Source organism: Macrobrachium rosenbergii, chromosome 16 (genome assembly GCF_040412425.1).
Source record: "Macrobrachium rosenbergii isolate ZJJX-2024 chromosome 16, ASM4041242v1, whole genome shotgun sequence".
Classification (NCBI taxonomy): domain Eukaryota; kingdom Metazoa; phylum Arthropoda; class Malacostraca; order Decapoda; family Palaemonidae; genus Macrobrachium; species Macrobrachium rosenbergii.
The window spans coordinates 20,161,226-20,180,091 of NC_089756.1; the positions used below are offsets into that span (position 1 = coordinate 20,161,226).

An 18,866-nucleotide genomic window follows, 5' to 3' on the forward strand; every position below is an offset into this window, starting at 1 on the left:
AAATCATAGTAAAAATCACAAGTTCAATTTTCTCCCATAAAAACAGAGATTTCAAACTCTACCTTATCTGCCGATTTAAAGCCTGGATCCTCTCCAAAGCTACGTCTAGACAACTGCAGTTCTATCACGTTAATGAACGATCAAACTCACTTTTAGGGCAGATTTTGGCGTAATCTAGATCAAATTAACGCACGTACTCACGAATATACATAACACTTCGGAAGATCACCTGACCGGCAACATTGCTGAGGAATCAAACTATTTGCTGAACACAAAGATTTTACCTCGAGTCTCTCGACCTACTTCCATCAGACTCCATAAATTCTTTCATCACATCTTAAAGCATTGAAGCTATGAAATGCATATATGTGTCCTTTAAAATTTGTAGCAGCCATATTTTCTGAAATAGAGCTCGGCCACCACATAAGAGCGTCTCGCTCTCCTTAACGGCAAACCAAAACAAAAGCATATGTATAAAACATAACAGAATAGAGCTATGCTCAATCAGCAATGTCTACTGCACTGCAGCTTTAAGGACTGCTCTCATGACGCACTTCCAAAGTCACTGGGGTTGAGTTCTTAGAGCCTTTACATGTAATCTTACAAACACGAATAAGCTTTACTACTCCCACAACAAGAATTATCAGTAAAATAGCTATTAAGACAATTAAAATTGTCGGCATAATATATTCCTGATACTGGAACATCACGGAATCGTCAATGTCTTCCAACGGTGGAACCGTCATTGGCACCTTGGTTGTAGGTACCTCCACTACCAAATGCTCGTTATGCGTATGACGCATAATTATCTTCTCGGAACTGTTGAATACAGCACGGCTAAGTACGAGAAAGTCCGTAGACAGGATTCTGCAGGATGAATCGAGCTGCTCGGACCCTCGATGAACGAATGTCGTCGACTTGTTGCTCTGGCACATCATTGTAACTGCATACTCCTTGCAAAAACACAGCAGGAAGAGTACTGGTGGACTCAATGTGGTAATCTCGCAGGAACTGTCTAAAGTCACATTCTGTCGGAGTCTGTCTATGAACTAATGATAATTCACAACCACCCACAGACACAACTCGCAACTGGAAAATACTACTGTCACACACACACCTCTCTCTAACTAAAGCACAACTCGTCTTACAATCAACTCCCGAACCTTGATACTGATCTCCCAAAAATGAACATGGTCTCTAATCTATCCCATGTCACTACTGAGTCTCCCAAAAACACTCGAAAAAGGTCTAATAACAAAAAGGTTTCATGTTACTGAACCAAACAGAACCACTAATGCAAAAGCAAACACTCACAATGTGAACTAATTCCAAGTGTGTATCTCAGAATAGTCACAGTCAACTCACTACTAAGCACACAACAACTCTACGGAACTCACTCACAAAAAAAATTCTATCCAACCAGAAAAAAAATACTCGAGAATCTTATCCGAACACTAAAAGGTATCATATCTCGTAAAAGACATGAAAGTTCTACTCCGGTTAGCAAATATTTCGCAACACCTGACTAACTCTCAACAACTACAATTACTCGCAATACAGCTCCCTTCATTTTAAAAAAAAAAGAAACTGAAAAAAAAATCCAAACACTCAAATACGATCTCCCAACTCGAAAAAAAGATCAGACTTGTTCGGTCCGATATACTAAGTACCTCCCCAAAAAAAAATAATCTAAACAACACCCATATTGCGTCAGATGATAAAATACATCATAACACAACAACCCACTAACACACGGGTCAAATCTCGTATGAAATTAGCCCATGTCTCAATTCCCAAAATCATTCGAAAACAAATGACTAAGAACTTCAACATCTAAAATGAACAAGAGACAAAAAAAAAATTTAAAAAATATCATATATATACAAACATTCCATTACATCCCAACTTTCTTTAACTTCGAAATATGGGTCAATTTCGTCACTCCAGTATTTACATCTTTAACTACAAATCTATTCCCTCTTTTGATCTCTACAATCTCAAAAGGTCCGTGGAACTTCGGACTTAATTTATAATTCAGATCATTCCGAACATTCACTTTAACAAACACTCTATCACCCATCGAAAAAGCTACTCCCCTCGATTTCGCGTTACTTTTCTCTACCATCGCACGCGAACTAAGTTCAAGTTCTTTACTGATACGTGCAAATCTTTCTCTCGCTGTATTTATCAATGAAGTGACCGTAACATCACCCTGAACTCTCTCTGGTAACAAATCAAAAGGTCCTTTCAACTTGTATCCATACAAAGCTTCTGCTGGAGACATCTTAATTGTGTCATTCATCATAGTATTGATACTATATCGCACTTCATCCAAAGATCTGTCCCAATGTGTATCGGAACCTCCCACCGTCATGCGCAAAGCTTCGATTACTTTCCGATTCGCCCTCTCACACAACCCATTTGCTTCAGGTCTATACGGGATTATAGATACTTTCTTTATCCCCAACAAATTAGCAAGACCGTCTAAAGTCTTATTAATAAACTCCCTACCATTGTCTGTGATCAGACATTCAGGAACACCATATCGACAAATTATCCCCTTAAAGAACGCTATAGCAACTTCCTCAGCTGATTTGTATTTCAGTGGGAAAATCTCGACAAAGCGAGTCAACTCATCAACAACTACTAATAAATGTCTATAACCATAAGCGGACTCTGAGAAGTTACCCAGAATATCCATATGCACTCTCTGAAACGGCCTATGTGGTATGGGATATGAACCCAAACGACACGACACTGTCGTCGCTGGCTTATTCGCATTGCAAATAGCACACTTCTTCACAAAGGCTTCTACTGCGGAAAACATATTTTTCCAAAAGAACTTTGACCTGACGTTTTCATACGTCTTGTCTACACCCAAATGAGGAGAACCAAATTTACAATGTACAATGTCTAGAACTTGTGGTACTAGACTCTCTGGCACGATGATTTGTGTAATCTCACCCATGCTTCGAGTACTTCATAAGTTATACTTAACTTTTCTCACCAATAAATTATTCTCCAACTCTAGACCAGAAAAAGGCAACTTATACCCTTTCTTCGGTGAAACTCCCTTAAGAAATGCCTTAGCATCTGACAACAATTTATCTTCATCTTGCTTTTGTTCCAGCAAGCCTATGTCCCAAGTGACATTTTCACCCGTAATATAACACACTGCGTTACTCTCACTATCACGAATAACAATCTCTCCCGAGACTGCCGACTCACTATTTCTCCCCGAAGTATGCACTGTAGGAACGTGTATGTCCACTACATGCGATCTCTCAGAACTACTAATATCAGAGACATTAGACACCAAATATTCACTCTCTTCACCCACACAGGATTCGGTGTGTATTTCCTCATCCTCGACCGGAAAATATCTGCTCAATGCATCTGCAACTACATTATGCTTACCTTCAATGTATTTGAGGTTTGCATCAAAATCTCTCAATGTTAGGAACCAACGTGCTCTCTTGGGCGACAAATTTGGCTTATTAAAAAGCTCTAACAACGGTTGATGATCTGTAAAAATCTCAACTTTATTTCCCAACAACAACATCTTAAAATGAACAAGGCTAGAGACGACTGCGAAAGCCTCCTTGTCCACAACTGACATCAGCCTTTCGTTACTACCACGCGTTTTGAACTTTCTGCTATAAAAGCAATTGGGTGTAATTTCCCTTCAAATTTCTGCATCAAACACGCACCTATACCTTCCTGACTCGCGTCAGTCACTAAGGTGAACGGTTGACTAAAATCTGGAAACTTCAAAACTGGTGGGTTCACTAAAGCGTTCTTAAGCTTCTCAAAAGCTAATTGTTGACTATCACCCCAAACAAACTTAACGTCTTCTCGTAACAAATCTGTCAATGGCGACGCTATTGTAGAAAAATTCCGCACAAAACGGCGAAAGAAACCCGACATACCTAGGAACGAACGAATCTGTTTCCTGGTTTTGGGAACTGGAAAATTCACAATGGCTTTAACTTTCTCATCATTCACTCTAACTCCTCTTTAGAGATAACATGTCCTAAATAGACAATTTTTCTCTTCAGAAACTCACATTTGGCCAATTTGACCTTTTAACCCAGCGAACCGTAATCGCTGAGGACTTCTTTAATACCTTTAGATGTTCTTCAATTGTATCTGTGCATATGAGAATGTCATCCATGTACACAAACACCGACTTTCCTAACAAGCCATGAAGTACTGTGTTAACCAGTCTAGTAAATGTTATTGGGGACCCTTGTAATCCAAAAGGCATCCTATTAAACTCGTAATGTCCCTTTGGTACCGAAAATGCTGTATATTTACGGCTACTCTCACAAAGGGGAACTTGTAAAACCCTTGCATAAGATCTATAGATGAATATATATTCTTGCCACCGATCTCAACAAACAAATCAGGCAAACAAGCTACAGGATATCTATCTGGGCATGTTTTTTCATTCAATTTACGAAAATCTACACAAACTCTGATACTACCGTCTTTCTTAGGAACTGCAAGCAAAGGAAAATTAAACGGAGAATTGGATGGTCTGATAATGCCTTCCGACTCCCACTTCTGAACTTCTTTTTCTACTTCTTCTCTGATCTTAAAAGGAATTCGATATGCTGGAATATATATGGGATTTGTACCCTTTTCTAGGCGGATTGAATGTTCTAAAACATCTGTAACTCCTAATTTATCTCCTTCAAAGCAATGATATCTAGATATTCTTTCAACACTTTCTCTACTTTATCTGAATACTCAGGATAATCAACTTTAGCCAAGTGTTCATGTAGAACCTGACTTCGGAACTGTTGCTCCTCGTTAGGAAACATATTCCCGTCTCCACAAAAACTCACTAATTTATGCTCTTCCTTAAACTCTTCAAAATCAATTACATAAGTACCCTTGTGATATTTTTTCACTGAGTCTTGATAGCTAACTAATTCTACTGAAGTCACGCCTGCGACTGAAATTTCATTCACTGACACCGTACTCACAACGTCTTTGAATTTCTCGGTTCCCTCAACAACGCATACTTGAGAAGGAAACTTTTTCTCTTTCAGCGACACTTTAACTAATGTAGGAACTCGCGGTTGCAATTCAACATCTTCCAACAAAAATCCTTTGAAAGATCTCTGCGGAATATCTTCACTCTCTAATGACTGTGTTACACATGTCTCAGACTGTGTCTTAGGTTTCTCACAAGTTTCTTTCCTGTGTATATATGGAACAAAACAACCCGACTCACCTATTGTAATCCCCTGAACTCCCGTAAGAATGTTGATGTTATGTCGCATACAAGAAGGGTGTCCTAGCAAAACCATTTCACCTAAGGCTAATCCTTCTATGACCAAAAATGATTCTACTATTGTCTTTCCACCGATACAAAGCGTAAGAAATGACGAACCTAAAATATTCAGTTTCCTCGCTTGTACATCACACACTGTCTCACTAGAAGGGACTAATTTGCACTCTGGAAACCTCGAGTGAAAAAGGTCAGCATTTACTAAGTTAACTGAGCTACCAGAATCAATGAAAATAGAAATTTCATTGCCATTAGAGAATCCACGTACAATCGGCCTAGGTTCTAGTGACTCTACGACCTGATTAGTCATTATCCTGTGTCCGTTTTCGAACTTATCTTGTGAAAATTCTGCTGTTCCTTTGTGTATCTAGAACTTGCATCATGTGGAATTCTCCTGTCATATCTAGAAAAACCTCCCCGTGACTTCCCTGAATAATCTCTACTCTTTGTGGCTGGGCAAAATCTCCATCCATGATCTGAAGATTTGCAAACTGAACAATATCTCACTCTGCAATTTGATTTACTATGGCCTATTTTATCACAATTGAAACAACGTATCGTTGTGACTGATCTCTCTGGAATTTTCTTCGATTCTACTCGTGCACATGTCTTCGCTGTTGCATCATTTCCCGAATGCGAGCGACTATCATTATTCTGTGGTTTGGAAACCGCAGCTGATATTTTTGCACCTCCCTGTACAAAACTACTGTCTAGTGTCGGGCATTTTGCTAGATTTTTGTTAATCTGTGCAAACAAAAAGGATTCGTCTGTATCCTGATCAATTCTCTTATCAAAACTATCTACAATTACATCTGGGACCGACGTTAAAAGGCAAGCAAAGTGTAACAATCTTTCAAAATTATCTAAGGAGATATTATTTCCAGTTACCCATGGAGAACCTGTTATAGATTTCTTTAACTCAACTACTGCATCAAATAAATTCGCACTGTATGTGACTAGTGAATCATTGCCTTTCTTTATTTTGAGAAACTCTCGCAAATTCCGAACTGCGCATTCACGTTGAACTCCGCCATAAGTAGCTCGTAGAAATTTCTGCAGTTCATTCCAAGTTTTACACCTTCTGAACCCGAAACTGCGTGCTCGTCTCCCAATATCTCCTTTATCTAAATCCAGAAATGATTTAGCCTCTGTTAAAGCTTCAGCGCCATTCGTAATTTTCTTGGAATTCAGATAATTGTTCACTGACTCAATGAAAGTTTCTATATTTTGGGTTGGCTTCCCGTCAACTAGCCCTTTATAATTTGTAATTCCCGCACTAATGTTCGTCACTTTATGCACCACAATTGATTGGGATGTGCTTGCTGCATCGTCCGGCATTTTGTGAGTAATCACACGCCCTGAGCGTAACAACATAAAAAGAGAAACCAAAAAGAACACTAGAGAAAGGCACCAGTTACCCCCTCTAAAAGAAGAATAGAAAACGGCGTTCTGCGCAACTTACGAGAATGGGGTACTTACCAATTTTGAAACAGAAAACGAAGTACCTATCTCTCAACTTGCTAACCTGTGACGTCACCTACTCGACGACTAAGCGAAAAAAAGACACCCAGCGCGCGATTATTGTTGAATAATCACTTTGCGTAATTAACTCACAATCGCCCCTATTCACACTTATTTGGGTATTTTGTTAACCCCAAAATTGTTCTAGAGATCATCCAGATCTATTTCACAACTCCCCACTCCCAGTACTCGAATAGAAACGGAGAAAAAAAAAAAAAAAAAAAAAAAAGATTTCCCCGTATTTCACACGTAATCACGACCTACTCAGTCATTCAACACTGACCCGTCGCCTTAGCTCTTAGGTGAAGTCGCCTATGCCTTGGGCATCAACGTTACCAATTAGTCTATTAACAATCTCCCTCTTTCGCCATCATTAAAGTCATTAAAATCATGCTGCCACCATTTAAAATCAAAAGACACCCGCTGCCGCCATTTCATTCAGGCACGGCTGCCACCATTTCATTCTGACACGGCTGCCACCATTTCATTCAGGAAACAGCGTATGAACGTTCGCTCACGATAACACTTACATCTATTTTTCTCCTCTTTCTCTCTCTCTCTCTCTCTCTCTCTCTCTCTCTCTCTCCGTGTATCACCTCTCTCTCTCTCTCTCTGTGTGTATCGCCTCTCTCTCTCTCTCTCTCATCGTTTTCCGAAGTTCACCCACCCTAATCGCACTCATTCTCACCAAATCAATTAAATGGACCATTTAAAGAAACGCAATAGTTTCTACAAAAATAGGTTTATTATTCAAATAACCCAACAAGAAACGAATAAAACAAAGCAAAGATTAAAATGCATAATAAATGAATTATCGAGTTAGATAACTAAACTCTGAACTGAAAAACACTTCTGATTAAAGAAGTCTCACTATGGCTAATAGCCTGAAAATATCCAAACTCACACATACTCCCCAAATCAATAATTAGTCATGTCAAAAGCAGTCTACCACATGTTATTCGAACCAGTCCACACTGTCCACCGACATCTGTCCACAGACATCTGTCGGAAGAATTAAACATGATAGAAAACTCCCAAAAACATATGAAATGCAAAACACAATAATGGAAAGTGTAAAATGCATAGCCAAGATATGGCAAACGTAACATGACAAAATAATAATATAAAAGAGGTATGAATATTCATATTAAATCTCCCACACCAGTTCAAAAGTTCATAATGATTAGAAAATCATAGTAAAAATCACAAGTTCAATTTTCTCCCATAAAAACAGAGATTTCAAACTCTACCTTATCTGCCGATTTAAAGCCTGGATCCTCTCCAAAGCTACGTCTAGACAACTGCAGTTCTATCACGTTAATGAACGATCAAACTCACTTTTAGGGCAGATTTTGGCGTAATCTAGATCAAATTAACGCACGTACTCACGAATATACATAACACTTCGGAAGATCACCTGACCGGCAACATTGCTGAGGAATCAAACTATTTGCTGAACACAAAGATTTTACCTCGAGTCTCTCGACCTACTTCCATCTGACTCCATAAATTCTTTCATCACATCTTAAAGCATTGAAGCTATGAAATGCATATATGTGTCCTTTAAAATTTGTAGCAGCCATATTTTCTGAAATATATATATATATATATATATATATATATATATATATATATATATATATATATATATATATATATATATATATAATTCCACTGGCCACTTTTTAACATATGTGTTATTGTAACAACTACCTTCGGACCTTCTTGTGGTCAGGTCGGTAACATGACCTCGTTCTGATAATCCGGATGCGAGTTCGAATCCTGCTAGGACGTTGGAATTTCTTCAAAACCTTGCATTTGGATCTCAGGCTTTGTAGTGACAAATGTACCCAAAAAGTGTGAAGAATTCGAGTAGTAAAGAGGGCAATGTGATTATTACCTTTATTATACACACAAATACATCATATATATTTGTATATATAGTGTATGTAATATATATAATATAATTTTATATATAATATATATATATATATATATATATATATATATATATAAAACAACAGAACCAACATAACAGAAGCATTCTATATAAAACGTAAAACACAGGTACCGACGTATATGACTGTCATCTATTACGCTAAACAGCGCTCCTTCGTGTATTTGTTGCGTCATGAAAAAAATATGTTTGGAGTTCAGTTCGTATTCCGTACCAAAAGAAACCGACGAGCATTGCAGATGGAGTAACCTGGCTCATCAGTCATTGCTTTCATTTTACATATGTTGAAATGAAGTTGTGCACTTTACCCCCGTTGTTGTTTCGCTCTTGTCTGTTAATGTTTCAAAAAGTTATGGATCAATTCCAGTGGAATTTTTGTGGCATTCAGATGCTAAGATGTAAAGAGATCCGGATACAGATGTAGGTCAAAGATTGTTCTCTCTTAGTGGCTGTCAATGTTTTCCTTTAAGGACATTATACTTAATATTTTGCTTTATAAATATGAATCAATTAAATCAGTTATGCTTTCTGGGTTTTGCAAAATTCTGTGCTATTCACCTTTCTAATGCCAAGAATGTCAATTCACACGTTTTGTATTATGCACACAAACAAAATACAATTACAAAACATTTGTATGATATTGTATTTTTTTCTTTAGTTTCAGATATGGTTGCCATACTGCTTGCCTGGGCGTGGGTGGTGGAATTAGTGCAGGCTTTCTGTCCCCCTGGCTGTACGTGTGACGACAAGACGCCGAGCGCCAGATGTGTGGGTGGGGGAATAAATGTGGTTCCTATACTGTTCAATCCAAACTTAAAGCGGCTCAATATGGCTCACAACTCAGTCAGCAACCTTGGAGATTCGCTGGGTTGGCTAGAAAAGCTAGAGGACCTCGATTTCTCTCACAATCTCATCAAAATTCTAAGCGAAGGAAACTTTGAGAAGCAGGAGAACTTGAGGGAGCTCAAGTTGTCCAATAACCATCTAACGACCATATCCCTCGGGGCATTCCGGGGCCTAAGAAAACTGGCCATTCTGGATCTGAGCCAAAACACCATGGTTGAACTGCCCCTGGGAGTCTTGGATGATGTCCCACAACTGACAGTGCTTAACCTCTCCCACAACAGACTTCACATCCTTGCACCAGATACCTTCAAGAGCCAGAGAGTTCTTCAGGTTCTTGATCTGTGTGATAATTACTTCAGGCACGTGCCCACTGCTGCCCTCGAGCATCTAACGTCTCTGCAATCCCTCCACATATGCCGTAACAGGCTAACTAGCCTCCCACCCCTGGCATTTCCCACAGACTCGCTGTCTCGCCTTTTCCTCGAGACCAACAGCATACATACCATCAACGAAATGGCCTTCTTGCGCCTCAACGCTCTCAGAGAGCTGAATCTCGACGGCAACATCCTACTTGAAGTACCAAGCGATGCCTTAGCACCTCTAGCGACGCTGGAATCTCTTTCCCTGAGTAAAAATAGGATAACCCATATTGGGTCCGGGGTATTTAATGAGCTAGGAAATTTGAGCATCTTGCAAATATCTAGAAGTCCACACCTGACTGAGCTTCACCCTGATGCCCTCTCCGGCTGCAAGAACCTTCAGAACCTTACACTATCCCACAACACGCTGCTGCAGAACCTACCAGCGGGGATATTCTCCTCTTTAGAAAACCTACAAAACATTGACCTGAGGGCCAACGGTCTCCAAGTATTAGAGGAGACGCAGGTGAGATGGCGATCTCTCAAGAGATTAGATCTCCGTGAAAATCCCATAGTGTGTAACTGCTCCATGAAGTGGCTGGCTGCCTTTCTTAGCTCATCCAACACTTCTCTTAAAGTTCCTGATGTGCAGTGCGCAGCACCAGATAAGCTTCGTGGGCTTTATATATCAAGGTGAGTAATGTTAAACATATATATTGTGATTTTTCTCATATATATATATATATATATATATATATATATATATATATATATATATATATAGATAGATAGATAGATAGATAGATATATAGATAGATAGATAGATAAATAGATAGATAGATATGTGAGACAGGGAGAGATACCTGGAAATATACTTATTTACATGTAACTGAAATTCTTTTTACATTGTGTCGTTCTTATTTATTAGTGGAGCAGCAAGAGGGGTGACAAATAAAGCCAAAAAGCGGATGAGGGGGAGACCAATGCAGCTGAAGAGCAATAGGGGAGACAAAAAATGAGCCAAAGACCAAGAGGGGAGACAAATACAAGATGATGAGCAAGGGGGCGGTGTGGATAAATAAAACCAGAGTTACAGTGGAGACAAATAAAACTGAAGAGCAGGTGGGGAGACAAAGAAAGCTAAAAAGCAAGAGGGGAGACAGGCAAACTAAGTCCCCCACTGCCTTGCTAGTCAGACAAATTTCCTTAGATTTTATCAGTTGAATTGTCACTTAGGAAACAGGCATGTCACTGAAAACGTAAACATCTGCATTCCAGGAACATGAATGAAATCAAGTATTTCAATACCATACTGGAGGTCTCAAAATATATATATATATATATATATATATATATATATATATATATATATATATATATATATATATATATATATATATATATATATGTGTGTGTGTGTAAAAATGCGATCTTTTACATTCATATTTAGACTCACTTTGCATGTCTCCATAAATCCTATGATCTTACGATTTCCAAAACCTACACGTTATTTCTGGAAGTATAAGAGATGTTCTTGATTTAGCTTATGGCATTTTACACCAAGGACATGAATCGTAAATGAGCAGTATTTCAGCTTTCTCTCTCTCTCTCTCTCTCTTAACACCAGTTGCTTATAAATAACTAGAAAGTAAGTGATTACGTCAATACATACAGCACAAGAACTCGGACGGCCATTTCTAGTTACACGATGATAGTTCTACACACACACACACACACACAATTTTATATATATATATATATATATATATATATATATATATATATATATATATATATATATATATATTATACATATATATATATATATACATATATATATACATATATATATACATATACATACATATATATGTATATATATATATATATATATATATATATATATATATATATATATATATATATATATATATATAATGGGTTTTCTAGAATGTTTTGATTCATTTTGCTATCCAATGTTCTTGCTTTCATGAAACACGAAATATAATACTGATAGAGAATTGAATCTGATGCCACATTTATTAATTTCACACAAACAAATTTTCCAGCACATTTTGGCACATTATCACCAAGCTTTTCAACAGGTAGTCCACATTTTCTTTTTCTTCTTGCGGAAAATCGAAGGTTCGCTTGAAATGTTTAAATTAAAATAAAAGAGGAATTACAATAAATTCATCTCATGAATACAAAAATAAAATAAATGAAGCAATAATTAGTTCCACAATTAATAGCCAGTGTGTTTAATATTGCATCAGAATACGGTATCACACCAGAATAAAGCATTAATAAATCTCTGAATGAAATTCTGAAATAACTTCATACGAAATCCAAAATTCAGAAATAAAAAGTTAAAATTAACATTATATTCAACAATCACTGTGCTTTAAAAACTAAACGTAGCCTATGGGGGTATACCACCAGACCACTATACAATATCTACAGACCTAATAAGGAATTTCTACAATATCTTCCTATCAACACAAGAATAAAATACGAGGAATTTCTACAATATTGTCCTATCAACACAAGAATAAAATATGAGGAATTTCTACAATATCTTCCTATCAATACAAGAATAATATACGAGGAATTTCTACAACATCTTCCCATCATCACAAGAATAAAATATGGGGAATTTCTACAATATCTTCCTATCAAAACAAGAATAAAATATGAGGAATTTCCACAATATCTTCCCATCAACACAAGAATAACATATGAGGAATTTCTACAATATCTTCCTATAAACACAAGAATAACATATGAGGAATTTCTACAACATCTTCCTATCAACACAAGAATAACATATGAGGAATTTCTACGTCTTCATATCAACACAAGAATAACATATGAGGAATTTCTACAACATCTTCCTATCAACACAAGAATAACATATGAGGAATTTCTACAATATCTTCCTATCAACACAAGAATAACATATGAGGAATTTCTACAATATCTTCCTATCAACACAAGAATAACATATGAGGAATTTCTACAATATCTTCCTATCAACACAAGAATAAAATATGAGGAATTTCTACAATATCTTCCTATCAACACAAGAATAAAATATCTTTAGTTTATAAATCCGAATTTTGTATAAAAAAAAAAGTCGTTATGCTACATAACTTAAATGTAACAGACTACAGCACCAGACCAGAATAAAGCATCAGAAGATTTGAAATATAATTCTGAAATGTCTTCGTATCATTACAAAAGCCTCTGTTACCTTTGTCTTCTCGTCATAACATAACGAATGATGATGAAGGATGCCCGCGAACGAGAGATCGACAGCATCTTGTAATGACCTTTGTAGGACTCAAATATCAACGCTTATTACTGTCACAGCTCGAGGCATCAGTACGTAACGCTCCAGCTCTCGCTCTCTCTCTCTCTTCTATCATTTTTTACGCGACGGACAAGTAAGAAACCTGTGGCCTCGGGGGATGACGAAAGGAAAAAAGGAAACTGTTTGAAATGAGATATCGCAAGATATATCAACGTACAACGACAATATTACTGATTATATCTGAAAAGAAAAGTATCCGTTGCAGAGCCATCATTTTCATATCATCATCACTGAGGATTTTTTTTTTTTTTTACGTCAGCTTTTCCCTTCTAGGGGTCAGACTTGAAATCAGTTTTCTCCACTTTCTTCTGTCTCTTGCACTCTCCACCTGTTAATCACGCCTGATGCAGGTCTTCATCTACGCACTTATATCATGATTCCTTGGCTCTTCCGCAAGCTTTTCGTCCTTCTACTTCCAAATTTACTATTTTACTGACTAACTGATGGGTTCTCACCACATGCTCAAAGCACCCCAATCTTTAAGGTCCCAAGCTGTTTTCTAGCCGTTGGACACCGCACCTTGGTGCCACTTCCTCTTTCGGAAGATGCATCTTAACATACTAGTTTCTCCTTATTTTCTTTGTCTGTACCGTGTCTCTGCTGCAAAGAGTAGTTAAGACTTTATGCTCGCATTGAAAGGGCACTCAGACGAGCTAATTTTTGACACAGGATCAAAAATTACTGATCGCAGATTCTGGCAACTTATCGCTTAGAACCTTGTAGCAGCGTCAGGAAAGGTAGTTGGGGTAAGAAAGGGTTATAGCCTATATCAATTAAAAATGGAATTTTTTATGATTCCAGTTTATCAATTATTTCTGTCACTGTACTTAGAAAGCATGGACTTACAGGTTCCAGGCTTTACTGGACTCGCCCTTCTGCCACAACTCGGTGCGCCACTTTCCTCTCTTCTCTATTTGCTCCTTTTTTACATTCCAGGTATTGAAAATTTCTTTCTTATTGTATATTCTGAACATATGAGCATTTCTTGCGTTACCATCTGTTCCATTCAGTATTGAGCTCACCAACACACATGGCCACGCTCCTGACTGTACTCTTTGTACTTTCCACCTTTAAATGTTTCGACAATTTTGCCTCTGAGTCTGCAGTTAACGTTGTCATCTGCTTACAGTAGTTCTGAGGGGCCTCCCTTTGTGTACTCTTCTGCACATTCGTCCATCGTTATGATAAACTATAAAGGACTAAATCCTGACCATTGATGGGCAACAATATTGTTCTCAAATTTTTCTGATACTCCTGCCATTGTCTTCTGTTTCGATCGTGTAACCTGGTACAGAAACTCCTTAGGCTTAGTCTTTCTGGCACCCTCTGCTTTCATAATGCCCATCTAGGCGGGACTCTTTCAAATGCCTCCTAAACTTCTACAAATATGCGGTATAATCTTTTTCAAGTCGAAAGGTGCTTTTCCTTAAAGTGCCTAATTTTAAAACTATCTCTGCTGTTCTTTAATTTCTTTCTTTCTTTAAATTTAAAACTATCTCTGCTGTTCTTTAATTTCTTTCTTTCTTTAAATCTTCAGCTGAACACCTTTATTGAGAGTCATCAGACTATAAACCAAAAGGGCTCCAAAGGGAAATCAGCCTGCTGAGAGAGACAGGTTATAGGAAAAGGTGATAACTCAATAAATAAATATGAGGGAATAGAAAATAAAAATGATACATCTGAATTCTGTAGACGTCAGCAGAGAGTAGGAATGAATTTCCCCCTCACTTAAACATTTGGAGATCAGAAGAATCCAGAACTGCACGAGGCAAACTATTCCAAATTTTAACTGCAGCCAAGACAAAACTCCTGGCAATTTAAGTAGTATTAAACCTGATATTAGAAAGCGACACACTTTTTGCAGCGGCAGCACGCCTCATGTTGTGTGGCCTGAAACCGAACAGGGGATTATCAATTTAATTTTTTCCCCAGACCTTCCTACGCCTCTTCAGTACAGATATAATAATAATAATAATAATAATAATAATAATAATAATAATAATAATAATAATAATAATAATAATAATAATAATCACTGTAACAAGAGGGGGATCGAGGTACAGGAGCGACAGAAGAAAGAATATACAGACTTCAGAAACAGAAAATTATCGCCGCAATACTAATAACAATAACAGTGATAACGGAGAAATAAAAACCCCCTTTGCTTTTTATAACTTCTTAATAACTGTTGTCCAAACATACGAGAAACAACAATAAAGAAAAGTCATTGAAACAGATTATTTTTCTTATTTTCCACCAATTTTAATGTGTGGGGGAGAGAGAGAGAGAGAGAGAGAGAGAGAGAGAGAGAGAGAGAGAGAGAGAGAGAGAGAGAGAGAGAGAGAGATTTCTTTGCTCTACTTACCTCCAAGCCGATGACGTAGTTGATTACACTCACCTGAGGGCTGATGTAGTTGCTTATTGTAGCCATTCCCCTGTATAAGTTGATGATAATATTATTAACTGAATTTACACAACATACGACGTAGTAATACTTCATAGTGTTCTACGAACACAACGTAAATTTGCAAGATGGTTAGCCGTCTATCCGTCCATTTACAAGCAATAATAACCTTAAATAAATACTCGTATTGCCAAGTTAGTTCCACACAAGTAAGCTTCTTATGTCGAAACTTCTTATTATTAACATTTTAATGGCCTTAGATGTTATGTTTGAACTAATTTCTAGTGAGGACTGCACTAGGTAACTGGAGTTCCAATTTTAAATTTAATTAATAACCGAAAATAATTACATTAAGCTAGATCACCCGACTTACAGAAAGAGGTTCATTTGGCCCGATTTACAAAATTAGACATTCAAGTCACCCTTCCCATTTTTCTAATGTTGTCAGGAATTGTTTTCAACACTGATGCAGCGAGTGCAAAATACTATTTTGGAATGACCACAACATCCTGTTACCCACTACCTTTCAAGAAACAACTTCTATCTTTTTCAACCCACTCCACCAACACCAATATACTCTGAAAACAGTATAAGGTAACTGTTGATGTATTGGAAGTATTAACTGAAATAAGATAGAGAAGAGACTGACTGATAGTAAATCTGTGAGTGGAAAAAGAAGTTAAGATTCATACATGTAGAGTAGTGCGTACACACACACACGCGCGCACACACATATATATACACACATATATATATATGTACGTATGTATTTATGCATATGTATATATATACTGTATGTTATATATATATATATATATATATATATATATATATATATATATATATATATATATATATATACAGTATATGTGTGTGGGATGTATGTATGCATATATATATATATATATATATATATATATATATATATATATATATATATATATATATATATATATACATATACATATACACTTACGAAATCACGTTTTAGAATGACCACAAAATCATGCTACCCAACGTCTTTTAAGAAACAGTTTACATTTTTTCATCCCGTTCCACCAAAAACAATATGGTATGAAAACAATGTAAGGTAGCTGGTGATTTCTAACTGGAATATCACATTATTAACAACCTACATATACAGTATATATATATATATATATATATATATATATATATATATATATATATATATATATATATATATATATATCTCAGCCATAGCCCATGAAACTATAAGCCGGCCGTGGTGGCCTGTGTTGTTGCGGCGCCAGAGGCACGATCATGGCTAACTTTAACCTTAAATAAAATTAAAACCACTGAGGATGGGGGGCTACCATTTGGTAAGTTTGATGATTGGAGGGTGGATGGTCAACATACCAATTTGCAGCCCTCTAGCCTCGGTAGTTTTTAATATCTGAGGGCGGACAGAAAAAGTGCGGAAGGACAGACAAAGCCATCTCAATAATTTTCTTTTACAGAAAACTAAAGCATACACACACACAGAATTCCTTCCCTTTCAGAGGCTCCTGGCCCTTCGTCAAAGAAATGTAATACATAACGTCCTCGTCATGGCCAGTTTCTGGTTGCTACTCTAAGCATTAAGAAAAATGATAGCGCATTGATCAGAGATTTGCATACGAAATGAATTTTACCCTCTCCAGGTTACTCTAAGCATGTGCAAAAATGATGGCTCAGTGGTCAGAGATTTGCGTACGAAATAATCTTTACCATATCTCGGCTTCTCCAGCCTCATTTCGATCCATCGGAGCTCCCACCAGACGTCCTGAGACTGTTTGAAGTTTCGTCAAAGGCCACTAGAATTGAGTTGAACTGAATGTAGAGTTTAGGCCAAAGGCCAAGCACTGGGACCTATGAGGTCATTCAGCGCTGAAACGGAAATTGACAGTAAAGGGTCTGAAAGGTGTAACAGGAGGAAAACCTCGCAGTTGCACTATGACTCAATTGTTAGGAGAGTGTGGAAATTAAGACGGAAGAGAGAGAATATGCAAGGAGGTACAGTAAAAAAAAAAGTAAGTATAGCTTAGTTTTACCAGACCACTGAGCTGATTAACAGCTCTCCTAGGGCTGGCCCGAAGGATTAGACTTATTTTACGTGGCTAAGAACCAATTGGTTACTTAGCAACGGGACCTACAGCTTATTGTGGAATCCGAACCACATTATAGCGAGAAATGAATTTCTATCACCAGAAATAAATTCCTCTAACTCTTCATCAGCCGGCGGCGGGAATCGAACTCCGGCCCATCGAATGACGGTCTGAAGCTCAACCAACTCGGCCAACAAAGGGCTTAGGAGGTACAGTAACAGGAACGAAAGGGGTTGCAGCTAGGGGCCCACGGCACGCTGCAAAGAACCTTAATTAATGCTTACAGTGCACCGCATGAGGTGCACTGACGCCACTAACTTCCCCCCTACGGCGAATGGCCACTAGTCTAATGGCAGTCATTGGTGGTCACTCATACAAGGCTGACAAGGCCACTGCACCATCCCAACGCCGATTACCCAAGACTCCCGCGTTGACGAAGTGCCTCCCTCCAAATCAAGCACTGCCTGCTGCTGACGTCAGCAGTCATTAAATTAGCAAATATCGTTTAGTTGAATTGAAACATTGGAGACGAATTACCCTTTAGGATTTGCGGAAGAGTTGTTGAATAATCAGTCTCTGACATTTGAGAAAGGTCTCGAGGGAATGAAATACGAAATGTAAATTTCTGCTGGCTGGTACTACGATTATTTTACATATATAATGTGCACACGGAAAGAAAACAGGTTTGGTAGAGAACGTGGATTTTCTGCAGTCCTGATATACACGGTGTGCAGTCTATGTTAATAGCTTATGTACGTGATCGTTTTCATTCATATTTATTATTATTATTATTATTATTATTATTATTATTATTATTCAGAAAATGAACCCTATTCATATGGAACAAGCCCGCAGGGGCCACTACTTGGAATTCAAGCTTCCACAGAATATGGTGTTCATTCGAAAGAAGTAACAGAAGGTAATGAGAAATAGAGAAAGGGGAGATCTGTTATTTGAAAAAACAGATAAATCAACAAATTAATAAATAAAAAAATTAAG

At 37.4% G+C, this 18,866-nt stretch overlaps 1 protein-coding gene across 1 annotated transcript in view; it reads left to right on the top strand.

Moving 5' to 3' along the window:
• The window catches only part of LOC136847165 (platelet glycoprotein V-like), a 440,086-nt gene that overhangs the window by 399,338 nt on the left and 21,882 nt on the right, over positions 1 to 18,866 (top strand). Inside the window, exon 3 of the mRNA XM_067118571.1 lies at positions 9,436 to 10,675. Coding sequence (XP_066974672.1) covers positions 9,444 to 10,675 — 1,232 coding nt within the window. The 5' untranslated portion in view covers positions 9,436 to 9,443. The remainder of the gene's footprint in view (positions 1 to 9,435; positions 10,676 to 18,866) is intronic.